This window comes from Chiloscyllium plagiosum, unplaced genomic scaffold (genome assembly GCF_037043375.1).
Source record: "Chiloscyllium plagiosum isolate Xiang-an unplaced genomic scaffold, Cpla_swu_hap1 HiC_scaffold_13, whole genome shotgun sequence".
NCBI lineage: Eukaryota > Metazoa > Chordata > Chondrichthyes > Orectolobiformes > Hemiscylliidae > Chiloscyllium > Chiloscyllium plagiosum.
In genome coordinates this window covers 92,277,572-92,302,556 of record NW_028270151.1, presented here as the reverse complement: position 1 = coordinate 92,302,556, position 24,985 = coordinate 92,277,572, and the positions used below count along the sequence as shown (strand labels likewise).

The window sequence follows — 24,985 nt, the reverse complement described above, 5'->3', positions numbered from 1 at the left end:
GCAGGACGTCCAAGGTAGTTATCTCCGGTTTGTTTCCATTTCCTCGGGCTGGAGAGGCCAGAAACAGTGAGATAATGGACTTGAACGTGTGGCTGGGGAACTGGTGCAGAAAGCAAGGATTTTAATTCTTGGATCACTGGGGTATGTTTTGTGGTAAGCATAAATTATACAAGAGAGACAGTTTGCACCTGAATAGGTTGGAGACCAGCATTTTGGCAGGCAGGTTTGCTACTGCAACACAGCTGCGTTTAAACTAAGTAGCGGGGGGAGGGTGGAGGGGACAAACTGGATGTTAAAGAAAAAAATTAAAGTGAAAGTTAGAACAAGGGAAGTCAAGAAAGACAACTGTATCAATGAAGCAGAAAACGCAAAAAGGGATCATACTGTAAGGTTGCGTGAAATAGGAGTTGATGAGAAGAGTGAGGGCAGTAACAAATTAAAAAATACTTTAAATATGAATGCACGAAGCATGATAAATAAGAGCTTGAGGCTCTTTTGAAAATTGACAGATACCATATTCTGGTGATAACTGAGACGTGGCTTCAAGTGGACAGTGCTTACGAAATGAATATTCAAGGCTACACGTGCTATCATAAGGACAGACTGACGGGCAGAGGGGGTGGGGTGGCCCTGTTGGTAAGAGGTGATATTCAGTCCCTTGTGCGGGGGAAAACCTAGAGTCAGGGGATGTAGAGTCAGTGTGGATAGAGCTGAGAAATTCTAAGCGTAAAAAGACCCTCTTGGGAGTTATCTACAGGCCCCCAAACAGTAGTCTGGATGTCGGATGTAAGTGAAATCAGGAGCTGAAATTGGCCTGTCGCAAAAGATATTACTACAATTATTATTGGGGATTTCAACATGCAGGTAGACTGGGAGAATCAGGATTGTATTGGACCTCAAGAAAAAGACATTGTGGAGTGCCTCCGAGATGGATTCTTAGAACAGCTGGTGCTGGAGCCGACCAGGGAGAAGGCAATTCTGGATCTGGTATTGTGCAATGAACCAGAATTGATCAGGGACCTCGAATGAAGGAACCATTGGGAAGTAGTGACCATAATACAATAAGCTTCAATCTGCAATTTGAGAGGGAGAGGGTACAATCGGAAGTGACAATATTTCTGTTGAATAAAGGGAATAATGGAGCTATGAGGGAGGAGCTGGCCAAATTTCAATGGTGCAATACCTTTTCAGGGATGACAGTGGAAGAACAATGGCAGATACTTCAGTGTATAATGCAGAAGATGCAGGATCAGTTCATTCCAAAAAGGAAGAAAGATCCCAGGAGGAGGCAGAGGTGGCCGTGGCTGACGAGGGAAGTTAAGAAACATATAAAGTTAAAAGAGGAAAAGTATAACATAGCTAAGATAAGTGGGAAAACGGAGGACGAGGAAGCTTTTAAAGAACAACAGAGGATTACTAAGAAGGAAATATGCAGAGAAAAAAAAATGAGGTACGAAGTTAACTGGCCAAAAATATAAAGGAGGATAGTAAAAGTCTTTTTAGGTATGTGGAAGGCAAAAAACAAGATGGTTAAGACTAGAATTGGGCCATTGAAGACAGAAACAGGGGAACAAAGAAATGGCAGAAGAATTGAATTGGTACTTCTGATCTGTGTTCACTGGGCAAGACACAAACAATCTCCCTGTGGTAACAGTGGCTGATGGACCTGAACTGAAGGGAATTTATATTTGCCAGGAATTGGTGTTGGAGACACTGTTAGGTCTGAAGGTTGATAAGTCCCCGGGGCCTGATGGTCTACGTCCCAGGGTACTGAAGAAGGTGGCTCGAGAAATCGTGGATGCGTTGGTAATTGTTTTCCAGAATTCGATAGATTCGGGATCAGTTCCTGCGGATTGAAGGGTGGCTAATGTTGTACCACTTTTTAAGAAAGGTGGGAGAGAGAAAGCCGGAAATTATAGACCAGTTAGTCTGACCTCAGTGTTGGGAAAGATGCTGGAGTCTATTATAAAGGATGAAATTACGACACATCTGGATAGTAGTAACAGGATATGTCAGAGTCAGCATGGATTTATAGACGGGAAATCATGCTTGACTAATCTTCTGGAATCTTTTGAGGATGTAACTCTGAAGATGGACGTGGAAGATCCAGTAGATGTAGTGTACCTGGACTTTCAGAAAGCTTTTGATAAAGTTCCACATAGGAGGTTAGTGAGCAAAACTAGGGCGCATGGTATTGGGGGCAAAGTAGTAACCTGGATTGAAAGTTGGTTGGCTGACAGGAAACAAAGTGTAGTGATAAACAGCTCTATTTTGGAATGGCAAGCAGTGACCAGTGGGGTACGGCAGGGATCAGTGCTGGGACCGCAGCTTTTTACAATATATATTAATGATATAGTAGATGGTATTAGTAATAACATTAGCAAATTTGCTGATGATACTAAGCTGAGTGGCTGGGTGAAATGGGCGGAGGATGTTGGGAGATTACAGGGTGACCTGAACAGGTTAGGTGAGTGGTCAGATGCATGGTAGATACAGTTTACTTTGGATAAATGTATGGTTATCCACTTTGGTGGCAAGAACAGGAAGGCAGATTGCTACCAAAATGGAATCAATTTAGGTAAAGGGGCAGTACAAAGAGACCTGGGTGTTCATGTACACCAATCAATGAAGGTAAGCATGCAGGTACAGCAGGTAGTGAAGAAGGCTAATATCATGCTGACCTTCATAACAAGAGGGATTGAGTATAAAACTTCTTCTGCAGCTGTACAGGGCCCTGGTGAGACCACACCTGGAGTATTGTGTGCAGTTCTGGTCTCCAAATTTGAGGAAATACATTCTGGCTATTGAGGGAGTGCAGTTTAGGTTCACAAGGTTCACAATTCCTGTAATGCGGGACTACCTTCCGCTGAAAGACTGGAGTGACTGGGCTTGTATACTCTTGAGTTTAGAAGACTGAGAGGGGATCTAATTGAGACATGTAAGATTATTAAAGGATTGGACACTCTGGAGGCAGGACACAGCTTAAAAATACGGGGTGGACCATTTAGGACAGAGATGACGAGACACTTCTTCACCCAGAGAGTGGTGGCTGTGTGAAATGCTCTGATCCAGAGGGCAGTGGCGGCCCAGTCTCCGGATTCATATAAGAAAGAGTTGGATAGAGCTCTTAGGGATAGTGGAATCAATGGTTATGGAAATAAGGCAGGAACAGGATACTGGTTAAGGATGATCAGCCATAATCATATTGAATGGTGGTGCAGGCTCGAAGGGCAGAATGGCCTACTCCTGCACCAATTGTCTATTGTCTACAGAGCTCTTAATCATGGTCAGGGAGAGAAACGGAGGAAACACATTCACTTAAACAGAGAAGATGGCATTTCTCAAGGAAAAAGATTCAGGTGAATTAAACATTTGAAATAAACATTTGAATTAAGATCAGTTAAATGCTTTTGTGGAATGTGTCAGATTGGAAGCAAGACCTAGGGAGACAGACCCTCAGCAGAATGAGAGTTTGAAAATAGAAGTATTTCCACATCAGAAACCAGGTTAGGTCACTGAGTTCAGGGCTGATGGGTGACTGGGTCTCAGTGAGAATTGGGGAACAGACAGCAGAATTGCATTGCAGATATTGCAGCTCGAAACTGGGTATTTATGTAGTGCTGTAGACCACAGCAGCAGGAGAAGCAGAACAGCATTCAACCACAACCTGTAACCTTCTGCCAGGATGTCACCTCAGTCTGTCATTACCATCAACACCATCTATGGCTCAGTGACGAGGGTGGGTGAACATGTCAGAGTCAGAATCACATGAACCTTAACCTGATGCTAACTCATTAAAGCTTCCGGACTGGACCAACAGATCTGAACGAAGTCCTGCAGTCCTGTCACAGTCAGTCATAAATGGTGATGGACGATTAAACAAATGAGTGGAGGCGAGGGCTCCACAAATATCCCCATCCTAAATAATGGAACAGACCTGCACATCAGTGTAAAAGGGAAGGATGTTTTATCTGCACCATCTTCTGCCAGAAGTGTTGAGTCGATGGTATACCTCACCCTCATCATGATGCCCACAAAATCACAGATGCCAGTCTTCAACTAATTTGATTCGCTGCACGTGACATGAAGAAATAGCTGAACAAATAGATACGACACAGACAATGGGCCCTGACCCCATTCCTGCAATAGGACTGAAGACTTGTGCTGCACAACAAGCCGTGTCCCTGGGGGAGCTGCTTCATTCCCGCTCCAACTCTGACATCTCCCTGGCAATTTGGAAAATCATTCAGCTGTGTCCTGCCAACTAAGACGGGAAATATTACAAACTGACCAATTACTATCACCTCAGTCCCATCATGACAGCCAAATTGGTGGGAGTTCTTTTTGGCAGCACAGAAGTAACCAGTTCAGTGTGGTTTCCGATAGATGCCCATGTGGAAATGGTGCTGTGGAAATGTCACTGGATTACTCATCCAGACCAGGCTACTGCACTGGCAGCTGGTGGAAGTTAAAAGCAATTAATAAAATATCGAGATCTAAAATCTGGGTTCAGTAACTGTGACCTTAAAACTAATATGGATTGTAAACAGAATTTCCTTCTCCAATGTACTTTTACGAGGTGAATCTCCCATGATTTCCTGGGCAGGCCTAAAAGTGACTCCAAAGACTCTGGCATGTGATAAACATTTCAATGGTCCCTGAAATTGCCAAGCAAGGGCCCTCATTTATATCAAACTACTCCGAGGTCTGAATGGATGAAACCGGACAGAACACCCAGCCTCAGCATCAGTGTCGGAAAAGGGAATGGGAACACAGTCCTGTCGACACTGCAGAAACCTCCTTCCTAACATCTGAGAGCTTGTGACAGCATTTACAGAGCTTTCCCACAGAATGCACAGAAACATCGGGAATGGAAAACACATTTAGCCTCCCCATTCTAGTTCATGGAAAATATATCCTCAATGCACTTACCCCACAGATATTCTTATCCGTTAATGTTAGTAACCTTGGGAAGCTATAAAATAGGCAGTGCAGTAGTACGTTTGGTCCATCGAGTTTGCTAACCAATTCAATATAATGATGGTTGGCTCTTTATTCCACACCGTACTCCTGCTCTCCCACCATCACTTTACTGTCTCTAAATGCTTATTTATAATCAGTGTCTCGGTTTCCAGGTGCGAGCGAATTCCCCAGGTTCCCCAGTCAGTGAGAGCAGACATTTATTATCATCTCAATGCAGAGTGACTGCCTGTACCTAAGACTGTGGCCCCTTGTTTTAGAAGTCCCAGCCAGGGGAATTATCATCCCTGCTTCCAATCTGTCTCACCCTGTCAGAGTTTTGTATATTTCACTAAGATCCAACTCATTTTCCTAAACCCAATGGAATACAGGGTATTCCAGTCGCCCCAAACTCTGCTCCCACAAGCCCGTCATCCCAGAGATCAGTCTGGTCATCCTTCACTGCTCTCCATCAATGTCTGGTTTGTCCTTTATTAAGTCAGTAGACCAAAACTGCCCACAATACTGCACAATGCTCGAGATGATATCTCACCAAGGGTATTTACAGCTGCAGTAAGACACCCTTACTCGTGGACTCACATCCCCCTGAAATTAAGGTCAACAAACCATTTATCTTCCTCACTGCTTTCTGTTTCTGCAATATTACTTTCAGCGACTGGTGTACAAGGAGATGCAGATCCTTTTCAGTGTTGCAGCTCCCGACTTGGGTCTGTGTACACTGGTCAGCGTGCCAATGCCATGCACAGTATTGACTTCTGGTTGCAGAACTCACTGAGCTGTAGGGGCCTCAGAGGTTTATGCAGAAGGAAACAACAAAAAGGAACGTACATCACTTTCTAGATCAACATGTTCCAACCAATCCCTTTCAAATGGTAGGCTGCCAATTTATCATTTCCACCAAAGGGCACACTGTCACCTCTATCCACATTGTTCCCCATCTGTCACTGTTTAATCATTCACTCCACTTTTCTTAGTCTTCTCGGTGCTTTTTTACATCCTCCTCACCCACTCACAATCCCACATCCGTTAGTGCTGTCAGCAGGCTGGGATATATTGTATCTGATTCCAGCAACCTAATGTTTAAAGGGCATTGTGAACAGCTGGGCCCCAAGCACCGATCCCTGCGACACCTCATCAACCGTCCTCTGTTAATTTATATTTATTTATTTCGTGAATATCGGAGTCACTGGCTGGGCCAGCATTTATTGCTTGTCCCTAGTTGTCCTTGAGAAGGTGGTGGTGAGCTGCCTTGTTGAACGCTGCAGTCCACCTGCAGTGGTTGACCTCCAATGCCATTAGGAAGGGAATCCCAGGATTCTGACCCAGTGACTGTGAAGGGGCGGTGATATATTTCCAAGTCAGTATGGTGACTGGCTTGGAGGGAACCTGAAGATGATGATATTCCCATATATCTGTAGCCCTTGTCCTTCTAGTTAGACATGGTCATGAGTTGGGAAGATGGTATCTAAGGATCTTTGATGAATCATTTCATTGCAGCGTGTAGATAGTAAAACACTGCTGCTGCTGCTGCTGCTGCTGCTGAGCGTTGATGGTGGAGCATTGTGGATGAAGGGACAGTCAAACTGGCTGCTTTGTCCTGGATGGTATAAAGCTTCTTGAGTGTTGTTGGGGCTGCACTCATCCAGGCAAATTGGGAGTCTCCTATTACACTTCTGACTTATGCATTGCAGATGATGGACAGACTTTTGGAAGTCAGGATGTGAGCTATTCGCCACAGTATTCCTAGCTTCAGACCTGCTCTTAAAGTTGCTGTGTTCATGTGGCGAGACCAGTGAATTTCTGAGCAATGATTACCCCCCAGAAATTGATACTGGGGGATTCAGTGATAGTAACACCATTGAATGCCAAGGGGCAGGTTAGATTGTATTTTATTGGTGATGGTCATGGTCTGGCATTCGTGTGGGCTGAATATTACTTGCCACTTGTCAGCCTGGAAAAGCTCCAGATCTTGCCGCATTTGAACATGGACTGCTTCAGTATCTGAGGAGCCACAAATGTTGCAGGACATTGTACAATCATTGGCGAACATCCCCACTTCTGACCTTAAAATGGAAGGAAGGTCATTGATGAAGCAGCCCTGAAGAAGTTTTCGGTCACTGTTCGAGGGACTCCTACAGATTTGGAGCTGAGTTGACTGACCTTCATCAACCATGACCACCTTCCTACGTGTCAGGTATGAATCTAACCAGCAGGGATTTTGCCTCTGATACCCATTGATTCCAGTGTTGCTAAGGCTCCTTGATACCACACAGGGTCGAATGCAGCCTTGATTTAAAGGGCTGTCACTCTCACCCCACCTCTAGAATTCAGCTCTTTTGTCCATGTTTGAACCACAGAAATGAGGTCAGGAGCTGAGTGGCCCTGGTGGAGCCCAAACTGGGCGTCATTGACCAGGGTATTGCTGTGCAGGTTGCTGCTTAAAAGCACTGAGACCTTCCACCACTTTACTGATGATCGAGAGTAGACTGATGAAGTGGTAATTGGCCGGATTAGATTTGTTCTACTTTTTATATACACGAGATCGTTGGGGTAATTTTCACATAATGAGGAAAAGCCATTGTTGTAAGTGTATTGAAACAGTTTGGCTAGGGGAGTGGCAAGTTATGGAGCACAAGTTTTAAGTACTATTTCCAGAATGTTGTCAGAGTATGGACCCTATGGAGTATCCAGTATCTCCAACCGTTTCTGGATATCGCGTGGACTGAATCGAATTGGTTGATGACTGGTAACTGAATTGCTGAGGACCACTGGAAGGGGTTGAAATGGATCATGCACTCAGCACTTCTGACTGAAGATTGTTGCGAATGCATCAGCCTTATTTTATACACTGAAGTGCTGGGCTCTTCCATCATGGAGGAAGCGGTTATTTGTGGAATCTCTTCCTCCAGTGAATTGTTTAATTGTCCCCAATGTTTCTCGACTAGATGTGGAAGGACTGCAGAGCTTAGCTCTGAACCGTTGCTTGTGGGATCACTTTGCTCTGCCTATCACTTACTGCTTATGCTGTTTGGTGCGTAAGTAGTCCTGTTTGGTGGCTTCACCAGGCTGACACCTCATTGTCAGGTAAGCCTGGTGCTGCTCCTACCATCCTGCACACTCCATTGACCCAATGTTGATCCTCTGGATTGATGGTAATTGTTGCGAGGGGGATATGCCAGGCCATGAGGTTATGCGGGACTACAATTCCACTGCTATTGATGACCCACAACACCTTATGGACATCCAGATTTGAGCTGCTAGATCTGTTCGAAGTCTGCCCTATTAAGCACCGTGATAGTACCACCCAGAATGGTGGAGGTTATTCTCAATATGCAGGTGTGACTTTGTCTCCACAATTACTATGCGGTGGTCACTCTTATCGATACTGTCATGGACAGATACTTCTGCAACTGGCAGATTAGTAAGGCTGTGGTCAAGTATGTATTTTCCTCCTGTTCGTTCCTTCACTACCTGCTGCCAGTTATATCCTTTAGGACACGGCCAGCTCGATCAGTAATGCTGTAGCTGAGATACTGTTGGTGGTGAACATTGAAATCCCCCACCCAGAGTACATCTTGCGTAAGTGCTACCCTCAGTACTTCCTCCAAGTGTTGGTCAGCATGGAGGAGTACTAATTCAGTACTGAGAGAGGCTGGTACATGGTAATCAGCAGGAGGTTTCCTTTCCCATGTGCAAACTAATGCCATGAGACTTCATGGGATACGGGGTCACTGTTGAGGACTCCAAGAGCAATTTCTTTCCAACTGTACCCCACTGTACCACCACTTCTGCTGTGTCCGTCCTGCTGATGAGACAGGAGATATCTGGGGAAGGTAATGGGGAGTCTGGGACATAGTCATACTCACAGAATCATACCTTTCAGAAAATGTCAGGCTATTACTTGACAAGTCTGTTTATTTCTATTCACTGTTTCCTGCCAGCTGTCCCATTCTAGAAACATATCCAGATATTATCCCCAATCCACTCAGATTTGATTTTGCTAATTGGGCTTGGAGCTTTACCAACATTTTTCTAAAAATCAAAATGTGTTACACCCATTGCTTCTCTTTCATTTGTCTCCCAGTTTGTTTCTCAAACATAATTCCCATTTCATAAATCTATGTTAGTGTTGTATATGACCATTACTTTTAGCAACAATAATTTCTGCTAAACCATTTACTTACTATGTTTATTGTCCCATGTACTCAATCATTTTCCCACACCAGACTCGGTTTTCCTTGTATTGGTAAAAAGTTCTGTGAAGACAGAACTGAAGTAGTGGCTTCATAGTTCTGCCATTTCCCTGTTCCCCATTCTCCATTCTCTGGTTTCAAACTGTAAAGAAACTGCACTTGTTTTCTCATATTTCTCACATTGACATAATTTAACAAGCTAATACAGTTCACTCTTATAACCCTTATGAATATAACTCTTCAGAAATCCATCAATTCCTGCCTTAAACTGCTCAATAATTGACCTTCCACACCATACACTCACAGGGGCATCGACTCTGTGCCAACAGAAATACAGCACGATCTATACTCGTCCCACTTTCCTACACCAGGCCCATAAACTGGAATGTTATGACGCTTCCAATTGTTCGTCCAAGTACTTTTTAACGATTGTGAGGTGATCATTCCCCTCTCAGGAAGTAATCCCAGAACCCCACACCTCGAGGTGAAAAAAAGTTTAAATCCTCTCTGAACCTCAAACCCTTCACTTTAAAAGTGTGCTCCTTTGTTCTTCACCCTCTGACTAAAAGGAACAGCTGCTGTCTTTCCACCCTGTCCGTGTCGCTTATAATCTTATCCTTCTGAATCACTGACTCCTCAGCTTTCTCTGCTCCAAAGTAAACAACCCGAGCTTATCCAGCCTCTCTCCATAGCTGATATGGTCCATTCCAGGGAACATCCTGGTGTTTCACCTCTGCACCCTCTCCAGTACAATCACATCCTTCCTGGAATGTGGTTCCCGGAGCGACATATAGTACTCAATTTTTGCCGAACCAAAGCACTGTATTGCTCTTATAATCTACACCCTGATTAGGAGACGCTGCACCCAAGGGCCAATTCTTAACTAGTCCATTAACCTGTCCAGGAGAAAGTGAGGAATGCAGATGCTGGAGATCAGAGCTTAAAAAATGTTTTGCTCGAAAGACGCGGCAGGTCAGGCAGCCTCAAAGGAGCAGGAGAATCAACGTTTCAGGCATAAGCCTTCTTCAGGAATCTGCCCGAAACATCGATTCTCCTGCTCCTTTGATGCTGCCTGACCTGCTGCGCTTTTCCAGCAACACATTTTTAAGCATTAACCTGTCCAGTCACATTCAGGGATGTGTGGAGAAGCACAATCTGAGCTTCCCAGTGTGCTGCTATTCATTGAGTCCTCCCCTGCCAGGTTCCATTTCCAAAAGTGCATCACCTCATATTTATCAGGGTTACATTCCATCTACCATTGATGTGCCCATCTGACCATTCCATCTGGATCTTCCTGTAATTTAAGGCCTTCCCCTCACTGCTAACCACCCAGCCAATCTTTATGTCAAACATACACTTACTTATCACACCTTCCCCACTCCCCACCTAGCCCCCTCCACATTCACATCTACATTTTGTTATAAATAACACAAACAATAAGGGACACAGCACTGATCCCTGTGGAACACCAGGGGACACTGGTCTCCAGTCACACAAACAGCTTTCTCCCACCACCCTCTGTCTTCTGCTACTAAGACAATTTTCGTTGTAACTTGTCAAGTTATCCATCATATTATGAGATTTTACTTTATTTTCAGTTTCCCAGGTGGAAATTTGTCAAAGGCCTTCCTACAAAACTAAATAATCGACCCCCTCAAACTAATTCAATCAGATCCATTGGATGTGACTTCCTTCTGATAAAGTCATGATGATTATCCCTGATCAAACCTTGCGACTCTGATTGGAGTTCGATTTTCTTCTTCCCTATTTTATCCAGTAGTTTCCTCAACAGTGATCTAATACTCGCTCATCTATAGTTACCTGGTCTATCTCTCTCACCCTTACTGCGAAGTGGAATTGTATTAGCGGTTGTCCAGTTCTCTGGCACCTCCACTATGGTCAGATTCTAATTAAAATATTCAGTCAGGGTCTTTCCTCCTTTGACCCCAACAGCCGCCTGTGATACAACTCATTCAGACATGGAGATTGGTCCAAACCTATTCAGAACAAAGCCTGAAATCGCTACTCGTATTTTACATCAATCTGTTCAAGAGCTTCCTAGTCCATCTTCTTGAATTCTGCACCTGCCTCCTTCTTCTCCCAAGTAAAATAGATGGGAAGGTCTCATGTAACAATCCATCAATGTTCTCCAGCTTGACACACAGATTGCCCTTTTGGTTTCTAATGAACACTAACTGTTTGCTGATTATTCTGTTCTACTTGTCGGTGTAGAATATCGTGGGATTCTCCCTTATCCCGCCTACTTGTACTTCACCATGTCCCTCTGTTATTCAGTCCTTTCGATGTTTCTAAAATTCACTACAATCAACTCTCATGTTTTGAAACTCGAGATTACAGGCTGAGGTTCCCCATCAGACAATCTTGCCATTTTACGGATTAATCTGGATAATACCTTTTAAAGTTCCTCTGTAGTCAATATATTCTTTCTTAGTTCGGGACTCCGAATGGTACACAATATTCTACGTTTAGTCTCACCAACGCTCGATACAACTGGTGCACGACATCCTCTATCTTCCAATTACATTCGCATGAATATAAACCTAATTTTTACTTTCCCATTTGCATATGTTCTTCCCAATACCTCTCGCTTTAATTTTTCTTATGAACTTGCTGTGTGAGTTCTTTAAAAAAAAGCTCATGAATATCCAACTATACGTTATCCAATGGTTCTTCATTGCCTATGTCCACAAGTATCATCTTCAAACCATTCCAAAAATATGTTTGTCACTTCTGGTTTTCCTTTCATTGGTACATTTTCACACTCCCCAGTTATGTTATTACCTTCTAAATATCTAATAGCATGTTCTTTGTAATCGAGTCCAACAGACACCTGACTGTGGATGACAAGATAACTGGTCTGTAGTTCACCACTCTCCATCTTCATCCTTTCTTAAACTGTTGGATAATATTTATAACTTTTGCCTTATCCAGATTGGCTAAATGCCTTTCGGGAATGTGTCGGAAAATAAAGTGAAAATCTGCGATGCAATCAACATGTCTATTATGCTTCCTCTGAAATTCTTGTATGAAGTACATCTAGTCTGTTAGATTTATAAATACTCAATCCAGCTTTCTTTACAAAGATGATCTCAACATTGATAAGAATGGCCTTAGACTTTACTTACACAAGTCCCATGGACACTTGGTATTTCTGGAAGAATTTCTGGACATTCTTCCATGAAGATAGACACAAAGAAACTGTTTCTTTTCCCTGCGATTTCTCTGTTCTCTGCAATAAATTATCCTGAACGCACACCAACTGTTCCACATTTGACCTTGTTTTTATTTTTTTTCATACATTATAGACGCTTTTTAGCAGTCTTTATGTTTTTCTTTCATTTGTATGCTTTTTCTCTTTCTGATTTTATCCTCAGTTTCTTGGTCATCCTTTGCTGGGTCCTACATTTCTCTGAATCTACTAGCTTACTGCAACACTTGGCATTTTTTGGCAAGCTGCCTCCTTTCATCTAATAGGAAGATAAAGGTGAGGTTAAAAGTGCTAGTCGGAGAAGAGGGTGGACCAGATTGATAGGAAGGAAGGTGGACACATAGGAACGTTCAAAAGGGCGGTGCTGATTTGGATGTTTGGAGTAGGATAAGGTGGGATTAGGGGAAATGGGGAAATCCACTATGATCCCCTGTGGTTGGAGGGTCCCAAGGCAGAAGAGGAGGCTTTCTTCCTCCAGGCTTCTGGTGGCTCGGGTTTGGCGATGGACCAGGACCAGGATCCTCATGTCCTTGGCAGAGTGGGAAGGGGAATTGAAGTGCTCAGCCACAAGGTGATGGATTTGTTCAATGTGGTTGTCCCAGAGGTGTTCTCTGAAATGTTCCACAAGTTGACCTCCTGCTTTGCCAATGTAGAGAAAACCACATTGGGTTTAATGGATGCAGTAGATGAGGCGTTCTGTATCCCTTCGTCACCGATCACTTTCAACCCCACCTTCATCTACCTATCGCAATCCCAGCTACCTCCCTCCTGCCGCACCCCCTTCCCATTTATCTCTCAGCCCCCTTGGCAAACAAGCTTCATTCCTGATGAAGGGCTGATGCCCGAAACATCGATTTATCTACTCTCAGTATGCTGCCTGACTGCGCTTTTCCAGCACCACACTCTTCGATTCTGATGTCCAGCATCTGTAGTCCCCACTTTCTCCTCACACCTTCAGATTTATAACGGTTACTGCAAATAAAACAAAAACTGTCGTGTACTCAAACAGTATAAAAGAAAACCAATACATTGTGGTCACTGTTCCCAAAAGGTCCTTTACAGCAAACGTTTAAAATAGCTCTTGCTAAATAACCTGATCTCGAGCTCAGTGCTCAACATAATGTTCATGTAAACCATCTCACACGTGGTCATGAAATCCATTTTTCCCAGCATTAGCATTCAATTGGGTTAACATAGTTTAGATATAATTTAAACAGTACATTATTACTGAAGTACCCAAAAATGTGTATATCTCATTTCCTGTTTTATAACATGTCCAGCATTTGTATTGCAGCTTTCACTTTGATATATAACTCCCATCAATGTTTGCTCCTCCTTGCTGTTTTTGCGCACGACCTTACTAGATTCTGTGGAATCTGAGCAACTTGGGTTCTGGGGAGATTAATGGTAGAGATCATCTCGCCACATCATTTATGATCTTCTCAAACTTTAACTTCTCCAGATCTCCCGTTATGCTGATGGAGTAGAGAAGGACAATGATCTTCCAACAATGCTCTGTATTCGCCCAGAGAGCTGAGCCTGCTCTAACCTGGGTGGGAACCTTACGGCAGGCAGGTAAAGTGTTGCTGCTGCTGTACAGGGTCTTAGTGAGATCACATCTGGAGTAGTGTGTACAGATTTAATCTCTTTAATGAAGAAAATATGTTGTTATATTGGAAGCAGCTCAGAGATGGTTCCCTCAACTGATTCCTGCAATGAAGGTGCTAACTTATAACGAAAGGATGCTCAGGTTGACCCAGTAGCCATTGGAGTTTACAAAAATTAAAGATGATCTTATTTGAACATAGATGACAGAAGGAGTCAACATGTGAAGTGAATTACACAGATAGTGGAGGAATCCATTCCGTACTCCAGCCTGTTACACAGGAACAACAGGAGGATATTCAGGCCTTCGAACCTGTTACACCAAAACAGGACGAGGCTATTCAGCCCGTGGAGCCTGACATACATTTACAGAAGGAGGCCAATCAGTCACTTGAGCCTATAACAGTAGGCCGTGCTGCATCAGTATCCTGTTAAACAGCAACAGGATCAGTCCATTCAGCCTCCTCAAGTCTGTAACATAGGAACTGGAAGAGGTCACACAGTGACTAGAGATTGTTACACTGGGATAACATTCCACCCTGATCTTAAATTTACCTGGACCATCTCTGACACCTCCCTCCCCTTCCTGGACCTCTCCATCTCCATTAGTGAAGACTGATTTGACACTGACATTTTTTACAAACCCACCGACTCCCACAGCTACCTGGATTACACCTCTTCCCACCCTATGTCTTGCAAAAATGTCATCCCGTATTCCCAATTCCTCCGCCTCCGCCATATCTGCTCCCAGGAGGACCAGTTCCACCACAGAACACACCAGATGGTCTCCTTCTTTAGAGACCGCAATTTCCCTTCCCACGTGGTTAAAGGTGCCCTCCAACGCATCTCGTCCACATCCCGCACCTCCGCCCTCAGACCCCACCTCTCTAACCGTAACAAGGACCGAACGCCCCTGGTGCTCACCTTCCACCCTACAAACCTCTGCATAAACCAAATCATCTGCCGACATTTCCGCCACCTCCAAAAAGACCCCACCACCAGGGATATATTTCCCTCCCCACCCCTTTCCGCCTTCCGCAAAGACCGTTCCCTCCGTGACTACCTGGTCAGGTTCACGACCCCTATGACCAACGCTCACATCCTGGCACTTTCCCCTGCCACCGCAGGAACTGTAAAACCTGTGCCCACACGTCCTCCCTCACCTCTATCCAAGGCCGTAAAGGAGCCTTCCATATCCATCAAAATTTTACCTGTACATCCACTAATATCATTTATTGTATCCGTTGCTCCCGATGCGGTCTCCTCTACATTGGGGAGACTGGGCGCCTCCTAGCAGAGTGCTTTAGGGAACATCTCCGAGACACCCGCACCAATCAACCAAACCGCCCCGTGGCCCAACATTTCAACTCCCCCTCCCACTCTGCCAACGACATGGAGGCCCTGGGCCTCCTTCACCGCTGCTCCCTCACCACCAGACGCCTGGAGGAAGAACGCCTCATCTTCCACCTCGGAACACTTCAACCCCAGGGCATCAATATGGACTTCAACAGCTTCCTCATTTCCCCTTCCCCCACCTCATCCTAGTTTCAAACTTCCAGCTCAGCACTGTCCCCTTGACTTGTCCGGACTTGTCCGACCTGCCTAGTTCCTTTTCAACCTATGCACTCCACCCTCTCCTCCCTGACCTATCACCTTCATCTCCTCCCCCACTCACCTATTGTACTATATGCTACTCTCTCCCCACCCCCACCCTCCTCTATCTTATCTTCAGGCTCTCTGCCTTTATTCCTGATGAAGGGCTTTTGCCCGAAACGTCGATTTTGCTGACGCTCCTCGATGCTGCCTGAACTGCTGTGCTCTTCCAGCACCATTGATGCAGTAACAGGAGGCCAGTCAGACCCACCAAGCCATTGCAAGGGAATTGGATAAGGATAAAAACTATCTGAGAATTCTTTCATGAGAAAGGAAGAGGTAATTTAGACACGTGTCTGTTGTATGAGAACAAGATAAGACCAATCAATCCCTCGGTCCCTTCTCCGGGATACATGAGGAGACCGTTCAGTATATCCACCTGTTATGGAGAAGTATGAGAAGACCCATCAGACCCTCAAAATGTTACCCAGCAACAGGAAGATTCCATAATCTCCCAATCCTCCAAAGCATCAAAAGGAGCAGGTCATTCTGGCCTTGGAGATGACAACATGGGAACACCAGAAAGACATCAGCCCATCGAGTTTGTATACCAGCAGGATGATGAGTCCATTCAGTAACACATACCCTTTACACAGCAATTGGAGCAGATCTCTTAAAAACGTGTGCCCATTAAATAGGACTTCAAAGAAAACGTAAAGGCTTTCGAAAGGGAAGAACTTATAATAATGGTATACATTCGGGACTAAAGTGTAACAATAAACTATTGTAATTTAAGGCTAATTGTTAGAGTCCATTGTTCAGGACATTTGCAAAGTTAAACCACAATCCATCAGAGTCAACATGGTTTTACGAACGCTAAATCATGTTTGAATTATTTGCTTGAGTTGTTTCAAGATGCCACAAACAAGGTGGATAGTGGGAATCCTGGAGATGGAACACATCTGGTCTTCCTGAAGGCATCGGATATGTCGTTTCTCCAAAGAGTAAGTGGTATGATCAGACAACATGCAGTTAGGAGTAATTTATTAGCTTGGATGGAGGATTGGTTAACCAACAAAATGGAGTCAGATGGATTAAATGTGTCATTTTCTTTTGGCAAATGCAATTTGTGGGGGGCCACTGATTTCAATACACATGCCTCAACCATTTGCGGTTGATGGTATTACTGTACTCGGTTGATGGGATAGAAAATACGTTGCCACATTTTCAGATGACACTAGCATTGGTGGGAAATTACTTCGGAATGATGATGCAAGAGATTTTAAAACACATGGATAGGTTGGGTGAATGGGCCAACATTTAGCAAGGAAAATTAAAGTGAATAAATATGGGCTATTCAAGTTGGCCAGTATAATAGACAGACAAATTATTATCTAAATGGAGATAAAGTTCAAAGTGTTTAGGTGCAGAGGAATCTGGGTGTCTGCTTGCATATCGCAGAAAACCTGCCTGCGGGTACTGCAAGTAATGAGAAATGCAAGCATAATTTCAGCGTTTATTTATAAAATGATAGAGTAGAAAGGTAGGGAGTGTTGGTGAAGCTAATGCAAGGCATTAGTGAGGCTGCAACTAGAGTACAGTTTGGGTGTCCTGCAGAATTAGGTGTTTCCATTGGAGGCAATTCAGAAGAGCTTCATTAGATTGATTCCATATTTGAAGTGTTTGTCTTATGAAGAGAAATTGAGCAGTTTAGGCCTATACTCTCCAGTTTATAAGAATGAAAGGAGATCTCATTGAGGTCTGTAAAATGCTAAAAGTAATTGAATGTGTAGATATGGAGTGGTTTTTGTTTTCATGTGGCGCAATCTACAACAAGAGACTAGAGTTTTAGGATGGAGAGATGGCAGGAAAGTGGAACAGAGGCCGTGTTGACATCAACCTCATCGAGGGGTTGGATTCCTCACAGATACTCCTTGTTCTTATTCAACTCTTCGACTGTGTTGCACAGGAATGGGGAAGGAGAGGGTATCATACAGGAGCAGGCATGCAGGATAAATCAGTCTCAATCAGTTAGACAGAACGTAACCAGCCGGGTCACAGAGTGACCAGCGCTGGGTTCTCAACTATTAACAATCTATATTAATGATCAGGAGGATGGAACAGATATACAGATGCTGAGTTTGGTGATGTCGCTGTGGTAAGCAAGAGATTAAATTATCAAGAGAGGGTGGAGAGTCTGCATATAGATTCAGAGAGGTAAAGGCAGTAGATCATAGTTTGGCAGGTTGAGTTTAACATGATATAACCTATCATTCCATTTACAGGAATAACGGAAAGCAATATGTAACTTAAATGGAGAGGGATTTTAGGACTTATTGATACTGTGTACTAGGGGGTTCACTCAGCCCCGTTCAGACATGGCAGGTTTTGCTTCATCCCTGATTGTCTGCTCCCAGACACTCCAAGTGACCCTATTGCTCTCCGTACACATGGAATAGTTTAATGTGGTTGATTGGTTATGGGGATGGTGTTTTGAAATGTGCATCAAGGGTACGGCCTTTATCCAAGATATATTCATTTCTTTCTACATGGAGACCCGATGACGATGGGAATGGCTGACTGCTTCTGAATGAAGAGGCCGTGATTGCTGCCAGGACAGTGGGTATTCACCAACATGATGTACTGTGCATGGGCATACTGTAACATTAATAGAGAGAGAGCTCCTTCAGTTCCTCTACCTCTCCCCATTGACACGGGTACTCTGCAGATGCCATGTACACCATCGGGAATCCCACTATGCTGGATACACCCGGCAGCTCCCTGCTGTGGGAGAAACAATGTATTTACCTCATCCACCAAATATATCCTCCATCACCGAATGGTGACATTGATGTTGAGATACTGGGAAATGATGAATATGTCATCTAGTTCTGCCTGGAAAGTTCTGGATCATAGAAGCTGAATGAAACAGTGACCCTAACAGCCACTGGCAGCACCATCCTCGCCCTGGTGTGAAGCTGCAGGGCGTGTTGAAGGAGGTGACACCGCTTTGTGACCAGCTCCTTGTTCAGTCAGGGTCCCCTCACTATATGCGCCTGCGTTAAGTGAAGCTTGGGAAGCTGTTCCTGGAATACTTGGGATGGATACAGCAGATCCTTTTCCCCACACACACTCACTCCGTGGTTTCAGAGTTTCCCTTCTCTGCAGCCTCTGCTTCATTTGTTGTTAATGTTGCAGGCTCAGATGCTCCATCCAGAGTTGAGTCACCAAATCCTGAGGTCTCCCTGAATGTCTGAGGCAGCTTACAGCACAACTTCCAGCAAACCATCCCCTGCCACTCCACTAAATTTTTAATAACAGGAGTCAGTCAGAAACCCCTTGGCTACAAGTGTTGTGGACCAGACCAGATTCCCGCAAAATATTTTAAGAAGGCCGCTTAGACCCAAACCTTTCCTTATTTTGAATATAGATGTGAATTGTGCTTTCCAGATATATTGTGACTGGTCAAACTAGTCGACATTAAGCAAAATATAATCTATTCAACTGCTTTAGTTAAAATACAATCAAAGAAAAGAACATTTCAGGATGGCTTATATGTTGGAACACTTACACAAACAATAGATACCGTACCTTCCTGGTATACACTGCTTGGCCCAAAGATATATTCAAATACAGATCCTTACAGCAGTTTTCCAATCCAGGGGGAAACAACATCAACAGAGATCTCAGAGAGAAAAACAGCTGGGGATCATGTATTGAAACTTCCAACCCTTCTGGGGCCCGAACAGCTTCTGAATGCTGCAGCTAAAAACAAAACGAGAAAACCTGGTCTGGGAGAGCTGGCCACTGCCCTTCCATTGTTACCACCGTTTTAATGAAACCTAAAGGCTTTCTCAGTTATTTACTTAAACTGTTTTCAGACAGCAGTTCTGCACCTCTGCCTTTAAAACCTCTCTTCAAAAAAAACCCAAGAGAAAATAACCTTTTTACAGTGATCGTATACTCACAACTCCACCATCAATAAAATGATCCATTAATATTCAAAAATGGATTCATTTTAGACCTCCCAACCTTCCTCTATTAGCAGACTGCAATGCATATATATATATATATATTACATTGACTCTGAGCATACAAATGTTCACAACTAGATTCGATTTCAGTCATTTTACTCTTGCCACAGAATGCCTTTGTCTTTCTTCATCCAAGTCTCCATCAAAACTAAGGTTTTCTCGCCCTGTCAACTGTATAATTTCAAATTGAATGGCAGCAATAATAAGCTCAATCGAAACAGACTGGTATGATTCGCCCCAAACCTCTCCAAACACTTTAAGGGTCACGATCAGTGATAAAAAAAATTGTCTCAGGTATGTTATTCACAATTTAAATGCAGAAATGTTGTGACGCCAACGTCAAGCTCAAGGCCTCCTTCCCCATTGTGGAATAAATCTGTTGATATTTCCACTGGACGGTTCAACCACACGTTACATAATGGAGCACTTCTCATCTCTCCAATGCTCCTCATGTCTCAGCATAAAAGAATTACATGCTTATGTGCCTCTTAATGCTGTAACCTCTTTACCGGCTTCTCCTGGCCTATGCCAATAAACCTTACTCTCACAGGGATATGTTTTAAGAAGATCTTGCACATTCTTCTCAATCCCTCACAGAAACCAAATATTGATTTCTGAACTAAATCATCATCAGCTGCCATTTCAGCTTCTAATCTTGGCATTTTAACTCTCTTCTCTTCCACACGAGTTCTCATGACTGCAGGAAGTGAATTGTTGAGCTTCTCCAAAATAAGAATCTCTCTAAGAGTGTCATTCGTTTGCTCAGTTTTTAATACCCTTACCCACCTTTCAAAATTATTTCTTTTGATTCTTTCAAAGTCAATGTGCGTTTAACCAGGGACGCTATTTTAGATTCCTGGAAAGCTGTCTGTTGGCTTCTGGCACAAGCTTGCATGCACTTCAAATGGCTTTCTACATCTCCTCATACTCCTCAGATACCTCCTCTGATAGGGATGCAAATACCTATCAGCTTTGTTTGGATCAACTAAATCCATATGGTCACTGGGCACTGCATTTGTTTAGCCACTTTCTCAAATGAAATAAAAAATTCTCACCCATCCTTCTCATCAAATTTAGATAATGCCTGGGTGTATCTCAACATCAGGCCTTTGGCTACTATAGGGTTGCTCAACCTCACTATCCTCCTCATCCAGGCTCCCATCTACCTTCATCACCACCTTCTATGTCAACTTTCCTCTCTAATTACTAACTTTTGAAGTTGAAACTCTCTGCTTTTCTTCTCTCTTTTTCTCTCTTTCTTCTTCATTTCCTTTTCTTTTATTTCTACTTGTTATCATAATTCAAACTGTTTCAATTCCTTCTCATGTTCACGGTGCCTCATTTGATATTGAATTCGAGCCATTTCGAAAGAGTCTGATGGCAGATCCTCCAAATGTAATTGCCGAGCTACAGCTGTAATTATCTCTCATGTTCTCATAGACAATCGCAACCCCAACTCCAGCTTGTCTGCCAATTCCTACAGCTTTGCCTTCATTACCTTTTGTAAAACTTTACTTCTTCCACACACAGAGAACTCTTAGTGACTGAAAGAATCTTTATACACAAAACACTGTTTAAACCAACCGAATTCAACATCTGGAACAAAAGACACTGACAACTACCATACCTTTGAACCAAATAGCCTCCTGGTGCGTACTCTCCAGTGTCTGCATGAGCTTATTCTGGAAGCTCTGCTTTCCTCACACAATCCAAAGATGTGCATGTCAGGTGAATTGGCCATGCTTAGTTGTTCATAGTTTTCAGGGATGTGTGGGTTAGGTGCCTTAGTGAGGGTAAATGTGTAATAATCGTGTAGAGGAATGGGTCTGGGTAGGTTACTCCTCGGAGGGTCGTGTGTAGACTTGTTGGGTCGAATAACCTATTTGCACACTGTGGGGATTGTAATTCTAAACCCAATTATCGATTTAGAACCAGACAAGAGACCCCAATGTGCTATAGACCAACTAGACCGCATCAAACTATTTTAAGAAGGTAGCTTGGATGCCAACCTTTCCTTAATAACAAGATAGATGGGCATTGGATGTCCAAGATGTGATTCCATTCGTCAAACCACTCACCATTATGCAAAACACACTATATTTAAACACTCTAATGAAAATCCATACAAAATGAAGAGGAATTTAGAATAACTTAGCTATTGGAAACCTTAACTGAATGATGGACACAGAACCTGCTACAAATGAACTGTTCCAATGTACTAACATCACCTAAACACATCCCTTGGCAAAAATGAACATTCAGACATACATTCTTGCATACAGTTCTCCAGTCCAGAGGAAACAGTATCAAGTGAGGTTTCAGAGAGAATAGCAGCTAGGGATAATTTATTAAAACTTCCAACCCTTCTGGGACCCAAGCACCTGGTAACTGTTACATCTGCAAGGGAAAGTCTGGTCTGTGCCAGCTGGCCATTTTTAAGACTATTTATTAAAAAAAACATAAAAGCCTCATAAGTTTTTTAGTTGAGCTGTTTTCAGTAGGCACTTTGGCCTTTAAGACCTCTTACTAAAAAAAGGAGAAAATAACCTTTTCTTTAAAAAAAGTGACAGCATTGCCACACAATTTAAATGACTGTTCCTTTATTCAAGGGGCTTCCTCATGTTATTGACAGCAAGATCACCTGAGAGGGGCAAACACAGGTACAGACCAAGTTACAAGGATGTGTCTCATAACTTCTGAAACACGTCTGTCCATGGACCATCACATGGGACATACCGGGAAGTGAACAACAGCTTGACACACACCATTTCATTGCTTCTGAGCTACACAATGCCAGCAATCGATATACTAGGGATCCAAAACCCGAGGCCAGGGAACGATACAGAGGGACAGAGAGATTCACATTAAAGACAGAAACAGAGAGTTAATTAACTGAAAAGATGTTGTGGAAATATGGGGAAAAGGACCTGGCAGTGGGACTAACTGGAGAAGTGAGATCTTCAAAAGTAAAATTACAAGAATGCGAACACTGAATAAAGGCATTGTCAGATCAGCGGAAATGGTTTGTTACATCAAATTCTTAATTTGCTTCACAGAACATCACAAATACCATAAATTGGGACAAGATGACAGCCCAGCATGGAGAGCTGTGCAGAGCAGGCTAGTGTGTTGCTCAGTAAACTGCACTATCTGCCCAGCATAGAGAGTATTGCAAACTTTACTATCATATGCTAACCATACTCGCATCAGATTACTGCCTACAATGGGAAGGTTTGCTATGTGTGTGTGTTCATCAGAAACTGAGGGACAGTGTGTGTGTGCGCGCGATGGGTGTAGTTCAATGCGAAACTCATTGTTTGAGAAGGAATGCATATGGAGGAAATTATTTTAAATAAGAACAACTGGCAGGCTTTTTGTTAATCGACAGAGAGAGAACGAGAGAAGTTTCATGGACAGATGAGATAAAGTGTTTGAGAATGTCAAAATAAAGGCATTGCCAGACACAACAGCAATATACATCGGTGTGCACATGAATGACAGATGGATGCGAGTTTGGTGTGAGGTCGAATCAGATTTGCTTCGGCAGGTTTGAAGCTGGGAGCGTCAGCAGCAGATTATTGGCTTCTTTAAGACTGTATTTCATAGCTCAAGGTTCAAACAGCAGATGGAATAAACCAGTGAGATATATTCTGGAGTGGTGAGCATTTCAAGTTAGAAATGGTCAGGGCATGGTGGCAGGAATCAGCTCATGGTCAAAGGGATCACCACAGTTGTGACTTGTCTACTTCAGCCGCAGATATTGGTCAGGGATGAGATGGAAACAGTGGCAGGAAGTGGAGTTTGTAACCAGAACAGTGGAGAATGACCTCCATGCTCTTAATATTTAAATAACAAAGGCATTGATACATACATTGTAGTTCTCCGCTGAAACTGAGTAGTTCAACATAGAGAAACATGAGTAAAGCTGACAGAACAGAGAGTGAGACAGTAATTGGACACATTCCTTGATGTAGTTAGTAGTGATCTGTAGAGTGAATCTATGGATTGAGAGGATGATAATAGTGACAAGAAATGTAGACTATATAAAAGAACAGTAATACAGTCATAACTGGTTTATAAAAAAACAAATCTGGACAGTGACACTTAGCAGGAACACAGACAATAGCCAGGAAAGGATAATAAATATATTGAATAATGAGAAGATTGTAATAGATCCGCGATGATAAGGACAACCAATTAAATGCAGAAAGATACCAAACATAATTGGATAAACTCCTGTCTATTGTTGGAACATGCCAGTCTAATGTTCCCAGATTCTGATACATTTTTGGAACATTCCAGTCTAATGTTCTCAGATTCTGATCTCTCCTCCCCCTCTTCAAAATCTGCTGATCCCTGTAAGTGCTGTCGGTGACGCTCCCGCTCATGTTATGGAATAACACATTGAACGGCACCCATTTATCATTAAAAGATGGAAACCCTCCACTGGGATAATTAGAATCCATGGAGATTGGCATTAATCACAGTCACTGAACAAACACTGGATAACCGAGCAAAGGCTACGACAACGGATAAATGGGCACCGCACAACAATCAACAGACAGGAGTGTTCCCTCCCAGTTGGGGAACACTTCAGTGGTCCAGGATCTTCAAATCGGACTTTCTGGTGACTATCCTCCAAGGCGGACTTCAGGACAGGCAGCAGCGAACAGTGGCCGAGCAGAGGCTGATAGCTCATTTTGATACACATAGGGAGGGCCTCAACCGGGACTTTGGGTTCATGTCACATTTCAGGTGACCACCAATGCACTATACACACACACACACACAGGCACTCCTATACACACACATACATACGGAGACACATGTACACAGACACGTACACAAATACTCACACACACCCTTACAGACACACACACTCCCACAATCACACGGCACTCTCTCAGAGACTTAGACCACTCGACACTCATGCACACACATATGCTCTCTCTCTCACTGATACTCAAAACCCCCACCCCAGACACGCATACACACTCCCACACTCACACATGCACCCCCTCACAGACTTAAGACACTCTACATCACTACATACACATATACATTCCCTCTCACACTCACAAACCCCCAACCCAGACAGACACAGACACACATATACAAACCGACAAAGATCCACATGCACAGATATAATTTGTGGGATGAATTTGTACTTGCAGAGTTACATTGTATTTTGCTCAAAAACTGCATGGATTCATGTAAAACTCTGTTATCTCAGTTTTCAGATTAGAATCAATCTACACATCATGCCATAGACAGAGAACACAGGGGGATAACACCTTCAATATATTGTCCAGCTAACACTCACTGTTACACCTAACCTGAGAATGCAACGT

The 24,985-nt window shown here is 43.4% G+C and overlaps 1 protein-coding gene across 1 annotated transcript in view; it reads left to right on the top strand.

Annotated features, from left to right (window-relative positions):
* Positions 1-24,393, top strand: part of LOC148148378 (uncharacterized) — a 53,697-nt gene extending 29,304 nt beyond the window's left edge. The window contains exons 4-5 of the mRNA XM_087993200.1: positions 14,518-14,538; positions 24,145-24,393. Coding sequence (XP_087849326.1) covers positions 14,518-14,538; positions 24,145-24,393 — 270 coding nt within the window. The remainder of the gene's footprint in view (positions 1-14,517; positions 14,539-24,144) is intronic.
* Positions 24,394-24,985: the final 592 nt, after the last annotated feature.